Consider the following 18595-nt stretch of genomic DNA (forward strand, 5'->3'; position numbering starts at 1 on the left):
AGTCGTAAGTCATAAGCTGGGGGTGACCAAAATACTTTTCCCAAAATAATTTCTTGACTTTCTCTTCATTCCATATTTGTTGTTAATTATATTCTTTACAAAGAAATTTTTTAATTTATAATCTTTTGAAAAATATTCAACGGTATTTTAGTCATTTTAACAAAAATTATAGCTTATCAGCACTTTTTTATCAAATACATCAACTGCTTATCATCAATTTCAGCACTTCTATCCAAATACGTAAATACTTATTTTAAAAATCAGTTTCAGCACTTAAAAAAGCTTTTCAGCGCTTCAAGCTTATCAACTATTTACAATCAGCTAATCCAAACGGGCTCATATTCTTAATTACTACTCCGTTTTTTGCATTGAATCTTGCTCATTAAGATCCATTGATTTCTTACTATCATGCTAGTCATCTTGTTCAATGTGTCGTATGGCTTCAGTGAGATGTTTTTTTTCACACTAGCTATTATAGTTCCATTTCTATCAAGATGCGGATCCAGAATTTAAATTCTATAGGTTCAATATTCAAAGTTTTTAGTATTGAATCTATTATATTTTTAAAGTTATGGGTTCATATTTATTGTTTTTGCAATTTTAACTAATTTTTACATATAAATTTTTAATCAGCGTTGAAAATTATGGGTTCAATTGAACCCATCGATTCAATGCTACATCCATCCCTAATTTCTATAATGTTTCTTCACAGAGACGGAGGCAGGATTTCCGTAAAAAAAGAAAAAAAAAAAGAAAAAAAAAAGATTGTGGTTAGTGGGAATTGAACCAACAACCTAACAAAGATTTTAAAGTCATTAACCACTAAGCTATGTTTTTCGATTGTTTCAAGAAGATTCAAAATATAATATTCCGGCGAAGGGGCTTCGGGTAAACCCCTAAATCCACCCCTGAATTCTCCATCACTAATATTCTCAACACTAATGAACTTGCCGCACTTCGCGCAGTTATAAAAGACGTCATTATATAGTTCTTTTTTGAAAGTATTTAATTTTAAAAATTCATGTATTTATATGATATTTGATAAAAAGTTAATTTTAAGGCAAGTCTTGATCTCAATTCCATCTCTTAATTTTAAGGTCTTAGCTTTTGGAATTAGATTTAATGTTTTATTATCACTAGGAAATCAATTAAGGGACTTTTGAAAGGGATAACGACAATCTCTTCATCAATTTCTTGTTGATAATGTTTGATACCTTGGCGTGAGGTTTTTATTTTTTTGTTGCTCCGAAAAAGAAGATAACTTCCTGTAGAATCCATACATGGAAGTAGTTTCGTTGATTGAACACTGGAAGCACCAAAATTTCTATTTTTGAGACGTAATCAATTTCGTTGCCAAGTCCCAACTTTATAAATATATATAAATGCTTTGGTTTGTCTTTGTCCCTTTTTTGTCAAAGCATATTATGAGCACTATGCTTTCTCTTCCAATATTACGAGCGTATTTTTGGTATCACGATTATCTTCATTAGATATTCCAATATTAGGTAAAGAATAAATTTTACTTTTTTGTTTTGTGGGTACCGTTACAGATTGTCCAACTTCTAGACAATGCCCTTTTCTGTCACAATACCCATCCTTTTCAACAGTCACATTGGTATATACTTCTCAACTGCAGACTGCTTATTCCAAGTTAATCCTATTGATATTTTTGGTCCCCACAACAACAAAAACAACAAACACAATGTTGGAGTCTGAGTAATATAGTGTGTACACAGGCCGAACTCCTACCTTGTGAAGGTAGAGATAGACCAAATATTAAAAGCTTGGAAAATTTACCTTAGATGGAATATAATTTCAAGTGCCCAGTGTTGAAGTTGCTACTAAGATAGATTTCACTGTCTTATGGTTCTTACCAGTTTGATCAAGGGTCAAAGAACACATCTGGTTAAGGGAGGAGCAGCCACATCCGCTACACCACATCCTTTGGTGGTACTGGCACAGATTCAAAAAGACATGCCATACAAACTGACACTTCGATTAAAGAACCTGTTTTTTTTGTGTAAGAGGAACTCCCATAGTCCGCATTTCAGATGTAATGCAAATAAGCATAAGATTATACAATTTTGAAATCTAGCACTGAGGTACAAAAAACTGCACAGCTGGAGATGGTGCCCCTGACACTTTTCTTGGGAGATTTATGTACATTTTATAGACATCTCACTCACAGAAGAATTAATATACAAAGAGTTACAACAATCCAACTCTTTGAAAATATTTGAACCAATGCAATCTCTCAAGAACCATAAACCACTGCTACACCGGCAAGAGATCAAATAAGGAAGACAAAATTATAGAGTCAGTCAGATCTTGATTCCGGATTGTATTCACAGAGATCAGAGGCAGTTTGTATGCTCGCTAACTGAGCTTGATTACTTGATGCGCTTTGATTTTGCTTCTCTCGTTGGAAATCTTTCAATGCTTTAAATCTCAAATCATCAGTATACGTACTTGCTTCTGGGATATCATCAGGAACTTCTCGTTTCCCTTCAAGCATGCCTACAGCCTCAGACATTAGAGGCCTGAGTGATGGCGTCGCACTAGTGCATAATAGTGCTACTTTTATTATCCTTTCTGCTTCTGCTTTGCTGAAACGAGAACCCAATTTATCATCAACGAGCTCCTCTATTATTCCATTTTGTAGCAAGTGACAGGCCTGCGATAAAATTTTATAAGGAGGTTTTTCGGTTAAAAGAGTGCAACGATTCTCAATCTTAGAAATAGCAGACTGGTCCGGCTGTGTTGAAGTGCATCAACAATAAAGGTAAAAGAAGATACCCAGTCTAAAAGACAAATGAAATTGTCGGAAGGGGCATAGCTATTGTTGTTCTTGCCACTAACAATTTCAAGGAGGACAATCCCAAAGCTGTAGACATCTGCTTTGTAGGACAAATAACCCCACAGTGCATACTCTGGTGCCATGTATCCTCTGCAGTTATTAACAATTATGGCACAAATTTTACCTAACCATACTGATGACAAGATAAAGGTAAAAAGAAAATCTAGTTTGAATTCTGCATTGAAACATACATTGTTCCAGCAACTCGAGTGCTAATATGGGTCTTCTCATCTTCAGTAAGTCTAGCCAACCCGAAATCCGAAATTTTGGGATTTAAATCCTTATCTAGCAGTACATTAGTAGCTTTAATGTCTCTGTGTACAATTTTAAGGCTTGATTCCTCGTGAAGGTAAGCTAGACCTTTAGCAATCCCAACACAAATCTTGAACCTTGTCGGCCAATCAAGTATCAATTGACTTTTCTCTGGATCTAAGGATGTCCATCATACTAAAATGTCAGTGAACATTGCATAGAGAGCTGGTAGTAGTTCAGAATTTTTAAAAAAGTGAATGAATAACTTACTAAATAATGCACGAGCAAGGCTATTGTTCTCCAAGTATTCATATACGAGCAGTAATTCAGTCCCTTCAATGCAGCAACCATGCAGCTTAACAAGATTTGGGTGTTGCAAACAAGAAATCATGCCAATCTCATTTAAGAATTCACGGTTTCCCTGTCTTGATTGGTGTGAGAGCTGCTTCACTGCAACTGAAATACCATCAGATAACCGGCCCTACATCAAATATTTGGTCAGAGTTCACAAACAATAATGATAACAAAATGTACCATTACTATTGTTCCCATAATGATACCTTGTAAACTGCACCAAAACCACCTTCCCCTATCTTGTTAGAAGCATCAAAGTTGCTAGTGGCAGCCTTTATTTGCTTTAAAGTAAAAGAAACGGTCTGCAGCTCCATGCCCTCTAAATCTGTCATGGAAATAGAGTCTTTAATGGTTAGTCATCTATTTACAACTCACGACTTCTGGATAGGGAGGTTTTGTTGATTATCATTTCAGTAGAATGTGCTCTTTCAGATCAGCAAAGCATGGATCAACTGCCTAGTCACAGAATTTGCTAGTTAAATTTACTTCTTTCGAACACATGTTTAGTGATCACCTTTTCTCTGTCTCTTTTTGCATTGCAGATAGCCTTTCCACCAAAGTATGCTCATTACCAACAGGAAAATGCATATAGCCACTACTCCAACAATAACATAAACAGTCACACTCTTCTTATCTTCCTCCGAACAAGATTTAAAAGCTGCACATAAATGAAGACAAAATTGTTGTGTGCGCAGCAGCAGTGCAACAGAAAATGAGATTCAATCAGCTAAGATTCATCAAGTTGATTACATAGAACTTGAACATGCACATGTCATTCATGGGAAAATAAAAGCAAAGTAAATATGTTTAAACTCATCAACACTCCTTCAAGCTGAGAAAAAGGACGCCGGTTTGCTATTTCAACCAAAATTATGAAAATGGAGTTCCACAGCCATATAGAATGACCCATATTTCACCAGTTCCTGCTGCCACTGAGCATTACCCAAAAGAGAAAAAAAGGGAGGGGGCACGAAAACAACCATTTCAGTCTTGCATAGACTTGCTCCATTTCTAAACCATCAGCTTACAAAATTTCACATCAATTTAAATGGTGAACTTTAATTTCCCTGTTAACATTACTACTTCTGAAAATATACCGCCTTCATCCCTTTACGCAGGAGATTCTGGAAAACACATGTGCTGTACTAATATAAGCATCGAACTTGTCTGCTGCAAGCCCCGAACTTGCAAGGACCAATTACACTTGGCTTTTGATGGTTAATACAAACGAAGAGCTGATTATATAGATATAATATGTATATAAAAGAAAGGCAAATACTTTAGGAATTCCAGGGAATTAAAAGCTATCTTTCATTAAGAATTAGGAGAGCTTGTAGAAACACAAATCAGGGAACATACTAATACTTATGGATGGTACAGAACCACAAGCAGATCAAGCCAGGAATGAAGTTTAAGAGCTTGGTTTAAAGAAACTAGTTTGCCCGATAATAAATTAGGAATGCTAATGAAAAATTACTCTTTCAATCACTTGGAGCAGGCCAAGTAAAGGTTCACAAATTGGCTTTTGATGCTGATAATATTTTACTTGTGGTCTCTAGAAAAATGAAGCAACTCTGAAGAGACCAAAGCAAATCAATTGTTGAGATAGATGCTCAACCAGTTATCTTTTAAATTTCAGAAACCAACAGGTGTTCAAACAGCAGGGAGAAGAATGGGCTAGAATCAGATTTTCCACATATTGACTTGGATCAAGGAAGCTAGAAAACCAATATCTTTTACATGGAAGTTGATAAGCATTGTCAACCCCACAAGTAGTCTAGCAGAGCATGTAATCGTTCATTCCATTGCAGTGTTTTTCTAGAAGCAAGTAACCAATCCTGTGACCTTATCAGATGATATGTATGATCACTAGAATCTCTCTGTAGGATTTTTTACGAGACATCCTTTAAATACACAATATATTACAAAGAAAGAAACCAAGTGAAATTAAAAAATTGGATATACTTCGTCATTCCCCTTTGGATGATGAAGGTTGAGGAAACTTACTTGGTTTGAGTGAAATAGCAGATATGAGGGGGCCGTAATTCCCTCTAACTGGGATTCTGGTAGTGCCTTTGCCAGCCCAGTAAAATCGAATCTCCAAGGTATTATCTGTAACACTGGTGTTAAAATGCCTAAGTACGGGCTTTTGAACTCCATCAGCCTCATTCACAATATTGAAGTCTTTCCAAACTAATTTCTCCTGGAGCAGAAGAAGATTGTGTAAGTATCTTTTTGAAATCAGGAGAAGCTATTAGATAAGGAGCTTCTTTTTATTTAATTTCACAAGGTATCAGAGACTTTACTATCTTGTTATACATCTAATATCTTCCATTGAAATCCACCTATCCGGATAAGGTTTTTCATATTTTTCATAATTTTACTAGTCTTGTATCTTTCTAGTTACTGGTCCAGCAATGCCGTTATTACATGTCCCCTCAGGCCATTTCTTTTGGCCAGCACGTGCCACATATAAACAGTCCACATTTGCCCTAGGGCCTGATATCATCAGTTCAAATCTGCTGACCTGTCAAATCAACAGTCTATGTTTGTGCAGTAAGTTGACAAGTCATTATCCAGAGAGCCCCATGTCATTGTCCAACAAACTTTCTAATTGCGACTCAATATGTTTCTAGTCAACACCTAGTCTCTCTTCAGGCCATTTTTTGGGGCAGCACGTGCCACATATCAACAGTACACATTTGTCTAGAATTTGATATTGTTAGTCCATGTTTATTGACCTGTCAAGTCGACAATCTATAATATTCTAGCCAGCCAACAAGTCAACATTCAGACAGCACCACATTGCCGTCCAGAGAACATTTCCAGTCGCGACTTGTCCAGTTACATGTTTATAGTCAATGCCTGGTCAGCTTCATTTTTTATCGTCAAATAATCACCGAGTCAAACATCATAGATTGTCAGCTATTTAATCAAACTGGCAGTGTGCTTGCTTTAGCGTAGACATCTAGTTAAGCTGGCAGCATGAGTGTCCTCAAATTCAATCATGTCTAATGGATTCATGTTAGCATACCTAGTCAGTTTCGTCTCAAGGTAGTGTCCTGTCACTTTTGTGCTATAATTTAGAAGCTCAAGTTGCTTCACCACCTTGAGATGAGGGACATGCTGAAAGTCGAGAATTAATGCTGTTATGTGTTAAAATATATTTTTAAGTTAATAGTAGCGAATGTTCTTTCTAATTCTGTTACAGTAAAGAATCCAAGTGTATGAATAATTTCCCTTGTTTAATAACTTTCTTTATATATAGTTTAGATTAAACTTACCTTATTTCTAGTAGTCCAAAATCCCATATAAGGATCTTGTTGTATATTGTTAACAACAAAATTCAATACAGGTTCTCTCTTCTTTTCCTGTATCTTCACACATCTAATCATAGTTTAACAGCATAGGAAGTTTTATAATTAACATACCAACCTGAATGTATATATCAAACACTCGCCTTCCAAGACTGGTATATGTGCTGTCATTTGTAAAAGTTATTTCAGCAAATTCCAAGCTGACATTGTAACTCCCATTCTCCAAGCAATAACGGAAGTAAGTGAGCGAGAGGGGAGACATCCGAGCATTATTGTACAATTCAGAGAGGCTTTTTGATGGTGTACTTTCAATAAAACGAGCATTTTGATCGTTATTATCATCCATAAAGTCCCCAGTGCTACTCAATCCCCAAAAATTGGTACTAGTACTGAAATATCTAGCAGAACCACCATCAACTCCTGCATCTCCTTCATAATTAACCTCTCGGCCGCCCTCCTTTACGGTAAAATCATTTCCACCACAATTAACATGTAATGAGCACCCATCTGGCAAGGAAAATTGTTTAATTCAATGCTCAAATCATGGTGCTCAAAATATTTCTCACCAGTTGGGAGAACAATCAAGCAGAGAATATTTCCAATCATTAGGTTATGAATTTACTAATCACCTTAAAACCTGTAGATATATGACTTTAGGACTGAATCCAACATTAAAATGTATTGGCATTTTAATATAACAGATGATACTAATGTGCTACAGTCTGTTTGATAGTTGAGCAGTTTGCTACTCGAGTTGACGAGAGAATGCCAAGGGGCTAAAGGGTAAGCATCAGATTCTTTACTGTTAGGTTGTGTTTTTCATATGAAATTGTATGACTTTCCAGAGAAGAAAAGAACCTACTTACACCGAGGACAAGCGAAATCCTCTGTACATGGAAGAATTCTCCTTCTGTAGAAGTTAAAGCGCAAAAGCAGTTAGACCCAAATTTGAATCAGATGAGAAAGCAAAGCTTTGCACTTCCTTTTTCCATCAGTTTCATCATGAATCAGAATTTTAATGTTTCAGAATAATTAGAAGAATCCTCTTACAAGGGGCTTGCTGCTGCAGAGCTCTTGTACAAGTTTACATACAGATTCCTGTAGTAGGAATAATTCTCAGAACCATATATGCTCATCCAGTAAAATAACTTAAGAGCAGGAATTAACAAATAAGGACCTTTCCTTACATATTTTGCTGACAAGCATGTTGGTCAGGTCCTTGCGATGTAAAATTATTGTAGGAAAGATCACTGCATGCGATGAATGCTGTCAGATACCATCTTCCCAATTATGAACAAAGCGTTTGTGAGATCCGCATGAAGACAAAATGTGGAAAAGAAACTGCCGAGATCAATGAATCAAAATTGCTTTGGCACGCCAGTGTACGATCACTATGTTTTTGAAGAATAACTATGACATGTTCCGCAAAGACTGATCCTATCATGCACAAGAAGAAAGTGTGTATGAAATTCGAATATTAACAAGTGTAGACTTACACATTTATTCCATCCTTCAAAATTGAGTCAGGTATAACTCCACTGAGCATGTTGCCAGTAAGAAACCTATGTAGAGAACATAAAGCGGTTAGGCAAGAGCAAAGTTGGAAGTCAACAATATGTTATATGCTTCATACTCCAAGATGATTGGGTATGAGCAAAAGAAGCTTGAGAAGAAAAGAGAAGAGACTGCTTTAACTTGCCAACAGAAAAATCAAAACGGGATAAGTTTCCCAGAAATCCACCTTTTGCAATTCAACTTACACAAATTTCAGCATACTTCTAGCACTAATATTGTTTGGGATTCCTCCAACTAACTTGTTGAAGGTAACATCTCTGCAGTAAAATTAAACAGAAAATCAAGATTAGAAAGTATTTTACCGTTTGAACTCTTAGATGGAGGAGATGAATCCGTGTGTCAAACTCTTACAACTGTCACATGTATATTGAAGAGCAAAATGTATAAAAGAGTGACTCTATATATTAAACTAAAGAATGTACTGGAGAGATACAAGAAGAGGAAGGATGAGAAGACTAATTAAAAGCAAATATCAACATGAAGTTGGTATTAAGGAAAAGGACATCAATGAGAGCTAACGAAGCAGAATATCAACATGATACCTAATACAGAGGACAGCCATAGTCGAAGCAGAAAAATTTATTTCGCCTAACTGTACGTCCATAACTTACAACGTATGCAGATCCTTCATCGCCCAAATATATACAGGAAGTTCTCCAGAAAGGCTGCAGTTTCTCAATACCCTGCATCCATATTTAATAAACTTAAGGAAAACTAGAATGTCTAATAACACACTGTAATTGTACAATGGTTTCCACATATCAGAACAATCTGACATACAAGGTTACCAAGCCCATGTTATCACTCAGTGGAGGAAATGCCTGAGCTGGTCCACCTATGTCACTGATCCTCCTGTATACGAAATTGACCATGAGATAACTGGCAAAGAGTAAATGCTCTACAAAAATCTAATGGAAGTAGTTAAGATAATGTTGAAAGGTTCTATTACTCACAAATCTGTTAACTTATTCAGAAGAGATATGTTTGATGGAATGGGACCCTCTAGTCCGGTGGCATGCATCTCCCTTCATATATCATCAAGAAACAGTTAGAAACTCTGCCAATTTTTTATTTTTTTTTGAAGTTTGGGAGGTATTTCCAAAGACCTTACAGTTTGGTAAGTTGTTTCCAGTTCTGTATGAAATCTGGAATCTGTCCGCTGAAATTGTTATCATTTATCCTACTGTATGGTAAATATATACTGTGAGATATACTATTTCGCAAAAAAGAAAGGAGCTAAAAGCTGGGCTAGGATGTATGTTCTTACAAATCTGTTAAATTTATGAGTTCAGAAAATGAAGTTGGCACCTCTCCCACCAATTGGTTGGAGGATAAAATCCTGAAATTAGAAAAAGATAAAGTCACTCATCTATGCATTGGTCATTCAGGTGCCAATTGTTCTTCAAGTTTGCTTTAGGAGAAGATAACAAAGAGAGGTCATACAGGGTTTCCATGTAGATCAATTTCCCTAGTTCAGAAGGAACAGTGCGTGAAAACTGGTTCCCCTCGAGGTTCCTGGTTAAAAGATCCATTTTCAATACTAGAAACAATGAGAGGAAATAACCACCAAAATATAATTGGAGAAAATAACCATATATGGACAAATCAGCGGTCTCCATCTAGTTAGGAGAATCCACACTCGACCGATATCATTGAAGTAAGTTCGAAAGAAATTGAATACATACAGGTATAAAAGGCTGGTGATGTTTCCCAACTCCTTTGGGATTCCCCCTGACAACCGGTTTACAAGAACAGAGCTGGATCAAAAAGTATACAATTATAATTTGCAAGTGAAGACATGACAAAACTGATTAGCCGGAAAGAAGTGGGTTCTTACATGTTAGTCAGCTGTTTTGTGGCCCACTCAACTGGTATTCTACCAGTGAGATAGTTGTATGCAAAATCACTATAAATGGGGTACAAAGAAAAAGGCAAAAGATTTAGTGAGTGATGTTGATATTGGCAAGAAAAAAGAAGCTAGTCACATCAATTAGGAAAATTTCAATTGCGGAAATGGTCAAGAACAACTCTTACATTTGTCTGATGTTGGGAAGCTTTACCAATTCAGGTGGGAGAACTCCTGGAAGACTTAAACCCTTTAACACACTGCATAAGTGAAAATAATATACAGGCTTCAATTATGGAACCAATTGCAATAGAAACAAATAAAGACGCAGACACACACACGCACGCAAAAGAAGAAAAATAGAAAATGACTGTTTCTGATAAAGGAAATCACACAATGAGTGGTATATTTAGTCAATTTTGAGAGAGAAGAGCTAGTATGAAGTCACTAGAAGGAAACTTCTACATAGCTTTTCTAAACCCAATAAAAGCATAGCCTATGCTGTTTCTCTTTACAAACTCCAGGAATACTTAAGTTTGAATAAACCTTTCAAGCAACAATACATAATAGTCCAGCGGAAAGGAAGTTCATGAAAAATCTGAAACTTCTTCACTTCAAGTTCATAGAGTTCGTTCTTAAATCCCATTTTGACAAAAATAAAGTTGGATTGTCCCCAAGCTGGCTTTGGGTGACATTGATAAGCACGCGGATATTGGTCACGCTCATGGTACTATGTAGCAGTAGATAGAAAGCATGCATGACAAGCTAAAGGTTAGAAACAAATTAAGCAATCTTGATTTAGTAACAAGGTATAAATGCCTCACATTTTTGTGATGTGGTTGAATTCGTCACCTCCGATGCCACGATCACATTCGACAATATTCTCATACCACCCACGTGGCTTAACTCTGACTCCAACCTCTTCAATTCTGCATGAATCTGCATCGAAATTCAAATATGTTGCACCCATGGTTTTGGCGATTTGTTGGAGGACATCCACTGAAAAGCAATCAGTAAGGTTGAAATTAACTATATAATCCACATTTGACAATACATGAAGACACTGGAGAAACTTAACCCTCAAACTAACATAAAAAGAAACTGCAACCTTAAAATATTATTCCAAACAGGGGTGTAGCTAGAATCCGCCTACGTGTTTGGCCGAGCTCACTAGCTTTTGTTCAAACAGTGTATTTGTGTTACGAAATTCATTAAATATGAAAAAATATAAAGTTTAAAACCAAGTTATTGGAACTTGACGTCGTCGTTCTAAAATTCAGAACCATAAAGTTGAAATTCTGGCTCTGCCTCTGATACCGAACAATATGTGAGCTACAAAACTACAATTTGAATAAATTTGGACAAAAAGACCAAACTTCCAGCAATAAAAGGAAAAGAATAATAAAGTCTTCATTTTTTGGGTCTTTCTAGATCATATCAAAATTTAAAAAATAACTTAATTATGAACTGCCCCAAATTCAAAGCCAACACTTCCATGGCTAAACAAGCAAATCACAGTATTGCCTAAATGAAGCATCTCAACCACTAGACATAGCATTAATTTCAGAAATTCGGTAACCAACTGTAATATTCTATGATTTATCCATCTGAGAACAGTAAAGTTCACACCTTTTCACTATAAATTCACTAATTTGAAGTAATTCCATAATTCCGCCCATTTCTTATCTTCTTTAAACTCAAAACTCCTCGTCCTCTTGAGATTATAATACAGAGAGAGCTGTACTCAAAAAATTTACTATTTCTTAATCTGCTAAAGTATCCTACCCTGACCCCCCCCCCCCAACACACACGCACACACTCCCATGGAGTCCAAAAATACCCATGAAAGCAAGAGACAAGAGCTGCAGCTTACCTTCTTCTTGAGGCACTTTGGACTCCGAAAATATCAAGAACAAGAAGCAGCAGTTCAATGTAAGAATCCAAGCTGTGGTGATGCTTCTAGATGGGAGCATTTTTCAAGATTAGAAAGAAAAAAAAATGTGTAAGAAAAGAAAACAGTAAGTGCACAAGTCAGTAGGAGGAAATATATGAATATCCCAAGAAATAAACAGCAAAAAAGAGGGGGGGAAAGTTGGAAATGATTGGTGCTGAAACTGTATCCATGTAAAATGTTCAGAGAAAGTAGACGTGATATTTTCTAATCAAAATAGCTGACCGGGAATTTTGGAGCCATGCGCATGTGTTGGGAGTGGGGAACCATACTATTTTTAATTTTTACTAAATAGACTAAAATAAGTGTAAAAAAAAAAAGTTACCAAAGTATATATAAGTGGCGTTATACTGAGAAACTTACATAGCGCCATTAATAGTGGCGCTATATGTCTTATATATGAAGACATAACGCCATTAATATTGGCGCTATACCCCTTAATACAAATCCCCCATCTTCTTCTTCTTCGTTCCATCTCCGTCTTCCACCTCTTTTCACTTCTGGTCCCCCCACACCACCGATCTGGCCCAATTTTTTTAAAAAAAAAATTTGGGTCCCCCATCACATAAAAGTTTAATATTTGAGGTCCCACTGTCAAGTAGAGCTTCGTGTTTTAGTGGATTCATTCTTCCGGAGTCAAAATTTCGATCTATCTACATTTCAAAAATTCTAAATCGAGGTATTTCGATTTATTTTAAGTTGAAACTTTTATAACAATGCATATTACTTGATTTGTATGTGTTCTATTTCGGTTTGTGTTTATTTTTTCCGAAACTAGCATGTTAAATTTTATCCGAATTTAATTTTAGTGTTGTATAAAAATATGTAAATTAGTCTAAAAATGTGTTTGTTAATATCCTCATGTATATTTATGTGTTTTTATGCCGTTTAGTTTAGATTATTTTTTAGCGTAGTAAAATGTATACTTTATTAGCGTAGTAAAACGTAGACCTTTTTAGCGTAGTAAAACGTAGACCCCTTTAGCGTAGTAAAATGTAGAGCCTTGTAGCATAGTATTGTGTAGTAATTGTTTAATTATATTATATTCTAGCACGAAACCCATATATATCTAATTATGGTGCCACTGGGCCACAGAAAATCTAGCACGAAACCCATAATTATAAATATATATATATATATATATATATATATATATATTACAATTTAGTTATTAAATAAATATGAATAAAAATTATTTAAAAAACATAAAATTATTAATGATAGTTGGTACCACTGAGTTTTAGAAAATCTAGCACGAAACCCATAATTATAAAAATTATATATATATATATATATATATATATATATATAATTGTTACAATTAAGTTATTAAAAAATATGAATTTAAATTATTAAAAAAACATAAGATTATTAATGATAGTTTTGTACCACTGGGCACGAAACCCATAAGTTTATATATAATTTTATACAATTAAGTTGTTAAAAAATATGAATTTAAATTATAAAAAACACACATAAATTTTAATGATAGTTATTAAAAATTGTGAATTTTCAGTTGACGACATGGATGCACCTATACATCCCGGCCCTCGGACGTCGGAGCTACTACCCCTACAGCCCCAGCATAGATCCGAGCATATATGGGGGGGAGAGTTGCTTACGCAGACTTTTCGGGGGAGGAGAGTGGATTTATTGTGGGATTTTTTGACTCCTCCCCGCGTTCTACATCCCCGTGTGGTCCATCACTTGGAGGAAATGGGATTATATAGGATCATTAGCATTGGGCGGATACAGCTCGACTATGCTTTGATCATGGCGTTGATTGAGCGGTGGCGACCGGAGACGCACACTTTCCATCTGCCCATCGGTGAAGCCACCATCACACTCCAGGACGTCGAGATTTTATATGGCCTGTCCACCGATGGCTTGCCAGTTTTACTGCCTTGGAACATGAGATTTTTTAACCGGGTTGCATATATGGAGTTGCTGCACAGGCTCATGGGTTTCAGGTCCGAGGACCCAGATGTAGCAATTGGGAGTAGTCGTATGCAGTTGGTCCCTATTAGAGACCATTTGGTGCAGATCCACGATACTATCACCGACGACTCAGCGGAGGTGGATGTGGAGCAATATACGAGGCTGTTGTTGCTCCTTCTATTTGGGGGGTCTTGTTCCCGAACACTTCGGGGAACCTAGTGAGCCTTCGTTTTCTGCATTATATTGCGGACTTTGATGATACAGTCAGCTACAGCTGGGGTGGTGCTGTCCTATCTTTTTTGTACAGGCAGATGTGCCGGGCATCCATGGGCACATAGAGAGACGTTTGTGGCTTTCTGCCACTTCTACAGGTGACAACTTATTCAAATAATTTGTCGTTTAGTTCCAATTCTACCTAGTTAGAGTTAATCTTTACGTCAACTTTCTGTTTTAGGTTTGGGTGTGGGAGCGATTTCTGCAACTTCGGCCACCTCTACCACAGCTACCGGATAATGTACATATTCCTGATCTCCCTCTAGCTTGTAGGTGGGTATTGCATCGTAGACTTGCACGAGAGTATCATGGCCATCATAATCTCCCGTTCTGTAGGGATGTGTTGGATTTTCTGGAGGATGCACAGGTGAATATCTAACTAAACTTACCAATTTATTTTTAACTAGGTGTTGCGCAAACTAACAGTTTGTGTTATTATTTGATAGTTCATCTGGACGCCGTACAGCGAAGAGCTGATAGGTACCCTGCCAGCGTATTGCACGCACGGTCGCCATATTTGGAGGGCTTCCGTCCCTCTCACGTGCCTCGATATTGTTGAGCATCATGCCTCAGAGCGAGTATTTCGTCAGTTTGGATTTCCGCAGTCTATACCGACTCAGCCTGCATGGGACCCTTTACATTATGAGAGGGATGATAGGATGAGAGTGGACGACACATTTATTGAGTGGCTGACAGCGCAGTTGGGTATTTGGGACAGCCGAGGGGACTTGACCCCAGCTCCGCAACACTTTCCTATCGAAGTTTATATGGCATGGTACCGCACTGTTTCCCGTCTTTTTATCGGGAACCCAGTTCATCAGGTAGATGGTCGATACGTCTCATACGCCGGGAGACATGAGGCTCTGGTATGTTTTCTGTTATTATCAATTACTTTAATAGTAATTTCTAGTCAAATACGTAGTTTATATTAAAAACTTTTGTGCAGGCGATTGGATTGCATACCGTATATCGTATGGGGCAGCAGATGCAGAGTTATGTCCACGACCCTGTGATCATGCAGGACTATAATCGTCACATAATGGATGTGGCTGCCCAGACACTGCAGCGAGGCCGATCGGATCAGCGTTTGGCACACCAGCCAGATTATGTTGACCCAGCCACATGCCAGCGAGGTTGTGGTATGCCACGGGGTGGTGGCCGACGAGCTGCTGCTGCTCCACGACGACCTGCTGGTGTTGGACGACGCGGTCGTGGGCGGAGAGGAGGTCCCCAGCAAGGGGGCTTTGAGGTTCCTGATATGGGAGGTGGCATGCATGAGACCGACATGCCGTCTTACAGCCTTGGCATTTATGACACTCCAGAAACGTCGCAGGTGACCCCATCGGGTCAATTCTTGATGATGGGCTCGGATTTTCACGGAGTGGAGTTGGGTAGATATTTCCATGGACCGTCTACCACTGATGAGTCTCGACCGATCCGAGATTTTGATAGTGGGCACCGACTGAGTTATGGCAGCTCATCACATGCGCAGGTATGAGTTTATTAGTATTAATTTTATTACTGTTTTTACTATAACTTATTTATTTTGTTTTAACTTTATTAATTTACTTTTTTAGGCTTCATGCGATGCTGCGACAGATGACTACATTCAGGATCCAGACACGTTTATGGTAAGACAATATATATTTTTGTGAATTGTTATGTAGTTTTCTATACTAAGTTTGATATTATTATGTAGCCTTCTACTGGACCTGACAGCACCACCGATACATGTCATCCTGTGCCGCATCCAGCCATAAGGAGTAGACTTGATGATGATGATCCTGATAGCGTACCCGGGCGGCAGGGGATGCGCCTCAGGCCAACGGCTACTTTGAGACACACCGGATGCGGGACACATTGATTCGGTCTTCCATATTTTTGTTTTTTTGGTGTAAATAATATTTTTTTATACATTAACAACAATATTTAGTCGAATATGACAGTTGCTTTTTTTAGTTCAAATTTCGTTTTATAGTTTTTGGTATAGTAACACAACAACTTAAACTTAACTTCCACTTAAATTAAAATAAAATTAAGTACAACAAACAAGGAAAACATTAGTACAATACAAACACAAACATAACAGGCCAACATAATAAAAAGACATGACATATGAAAATGACACTAAACACATACACGTAAATGTTCAGATACTCAGTTGTCATTTATTCTTCGCTCCAACCACTTAAATCGTTCTTCCATTTGTTCTTTTTCTTCTTCTAACTCTTTCACTCTCGCATTCACCTCCGCAAGTTCCCGTTTATATTTTTTGTTGCGTTCCTTGTGTGCTTCACAATTCCATCCAGCTCTCCATTTTTTATCTTCCACCTCCTTTAGTTTCTCCCTCATATCTGTAATAATTCTATCTGCATCCTTTTGTATTCTATGCTGGTATAACAACATATTATGAAATTCATGTAATTTATCCCTGTAGCTTTCCTGATAACATGGTTCCTCAGCCCATTCATCAAATTCACAAGTAGGTTCGTCGGGTTGCTTGTACAACTTGTTCATACAACACCAATAGCGGCGTCCAACGTTAGCACCTTCCCACCCACAATCCATCATGCATGGTTTTCCACAAGAGCAAATTGGTGGACGACCATGTTGAGCCATTTGTGAACTATTTGCTTATAATAAAAACCTTACTTACTTTTAATGAAATATTTCTTGGGGGAAATTTTTAGCACACTAAATAAATACAATGACCCCGTTATTTATAGGCTAAACAATACACATATAACGCCATATCTAATGGCGCTATATTAGATAGCGTCATATCTAATGGCGCTATATTAGATAGCGCCATATCTAATGGCGCTATATTACATAGCGCCATATGTAATGGCGCCATATCATGATGTTGACGAGACGACTTTATGTCAGCCGGTCACACATATCTAATGGCGCCATATCATTATATTTTCAGCTTTTTCAGTTCGACAAGACAAGACACACATAGCGCCATATATATAATTTGTGTATTAAATATCGTGATAGCGACAAGACAACACACATAATAAATATACCGATAATTAAGTATAAATTATTATTTAAATAGGTAAAAAGGGAAAGTACAAATCATAATTAACAAACAAAAAAATATTTTTTCATAAATACTTAAATCGTATAAATAACAACTAATTATTACAACATGAACTCATGGGTAGTTAGGTACAATAGAAGAACACCCGCCCTGAGCTTGATTATTGTTTCCACCCAAAGGACATTTTCTACGGTCGTGGCCTGTTTGCGAGCATATACCACATTCGTGCATATACGATATCACTAACATCCATTTGGTTCCGTATACGCGTTCTCTTCTGCACCTGTATTTTACGCAAATAGGACTTGTTACACACCATTTTAAATGGTTCTGGGGGCCAGTAATGCTCAGAACCCACTGGTTGCAGCTGACCACTATATGTGTTTACGTATTTGGAAACACTATATTGTTGATCAATATAGTTGGTCTCCGCATAACCAACACGTTGAAAACACTTGATGGCATGTGAACAAGGCATGTGGTATATTGACCATTTCCCACATGAGCATAACCTTGTGGATTCATTTACAGTATGTACATTATTACCCCGATTATTATGGATAGCGGTGCGAACTTCAAAAATACCTCGTTCGTTATCATATTGCAAAAAGGAATGCCAATGTGCTCGCCGTCTGTATTTCTCTAATCTCTTCATAGGCACTGGCATAAATTCAACACCCCTTTCCATCAATTCCGTTGCAGCTGCAGACCGTTGTACAAACCTCTCCGCCATCTGCTTAAACGACATACGCACCATGGCTGTGACGGGCAATCCTCTTGCCGACTTTAATAACCCGTTGAAGGATTCTGACACGTTTGTAGTAAGAATTTCCCAGCGTCTGCCACCATCTGCATGCAACGTCCACTTTTCAGGATCATGTCGCATTAACCAACGATATGCTGCATCGTCTTCTTGCCTGATAGAATCCATATGCCTCCGGAATTTATGTTGTTGGTGGTCTGTTGCTGCCATCCACATCAAATCATGTAGATCTTTTTTGGGATGTGCCTTCTTGAAATTGGCCTTAAAGTGCCTCACACAGTAACGGTGGTATGCATAAGGTTCTTGCCAGGCAGGAAGGTTCTCCACAGAACTTAATATACCCCCGTGCCGATCAGATATTAGACAAATACCTGAACGATGTTTGACAACGTGCTCTTTCAAGTGGTTCAAAAACATTGT

At 37.3% G+C, this 18595-nt stretch overlaps 1 protein-coding gene across 1 annotated transcript; it reads right to left on the reverse strand.

Moving 5' to 3' along the window:
- Positions 1 to 2045: 2045 nt before the first annotated feature.
- Positions 2046 to 12336, reverse strand: LOC107830079 (putative LRR receptor-like serine/threonine-protein kinase At1g53420). The gene is made up of 24 exons (XM_016657562.2): positions 12075 to 12336; positions 11026 to 11200; positions 10390 to 10461; positions 10193 to 10261; positions 10041 to 10112; positions 9799 to 9870; positions 9623 to 9694; positions 9467 to 9538; positions 9309 to 9380; positions 9136 to 9207; positions 8967 to 9038; positions 8541 to 8612; positions 8277 to 8342; positions 7968 to 8030; positions 7831 to 7878; positions 7647 to 7690; positions 6899 to 7287; positions 5471 to 5666; positions 3978 to 4121; positions 3670 to 3788; positions 3380 to 3590; positions 3049 to 3286; positions 2797 to 2947; positions 2046 to 2674 (listed from the first exon to the last, which is right to left on the reverse strand). Exons 1-24 carry the CDS (start codon positions 12172 to 12174, stop codon positions 2318 to 2320), a joined length of 3018 nt encoding a protein of 1005 aa, XP_016513048.2. The 5' UTR covers positions 12175 to 12336; the 3' UTR covers positions 2046 to 2317.
- Positions 12337 to 18595: the final 6259 nt, after the last annotated feature.

Source organism: Nicotiana tabacum, chromosome 3, assembly GCF_000715075.1.
Source record: "Nicotiana tabacum cultivar K326 chromosome 3, ASM71507v2, whole genome shotgun sequence".
NCBI classification, from domain to species: Eukaryota; Viridiplantae; Streptophyta; class Magnoliopsida; order Solanales; family Solanaceae; genus Nicotiana; species Nicotiana tabacum.

What these genes read in the sequence shown, in the direction of transcription:
- LOC107830079 (XM_016657562.2), bottom strand. Translation starts at nt 12,174, where the DNA reads ATGCTCCCATCTAGAAGCATCACCACAGCTTGGATTCTTACATTGAAC. An exon ending in TTGATCTACATGGAAACCCT is followed by an intron (nt 9,695 to 9,798) that starts GTATGACCTCTC and finishes TTCTAATTTCAG; the next exon opens with GATTTTATCCTCCAACCAAT. An exon ending in CAAAAAGAGACAGAGAAAAG is followed by an intron (nt 3,789 to 3,977) that starts GTGATCACTAAA and finishes TTTCCATGACAG; the next exon opens with ATTTAGAGGGCATGGAGCTG.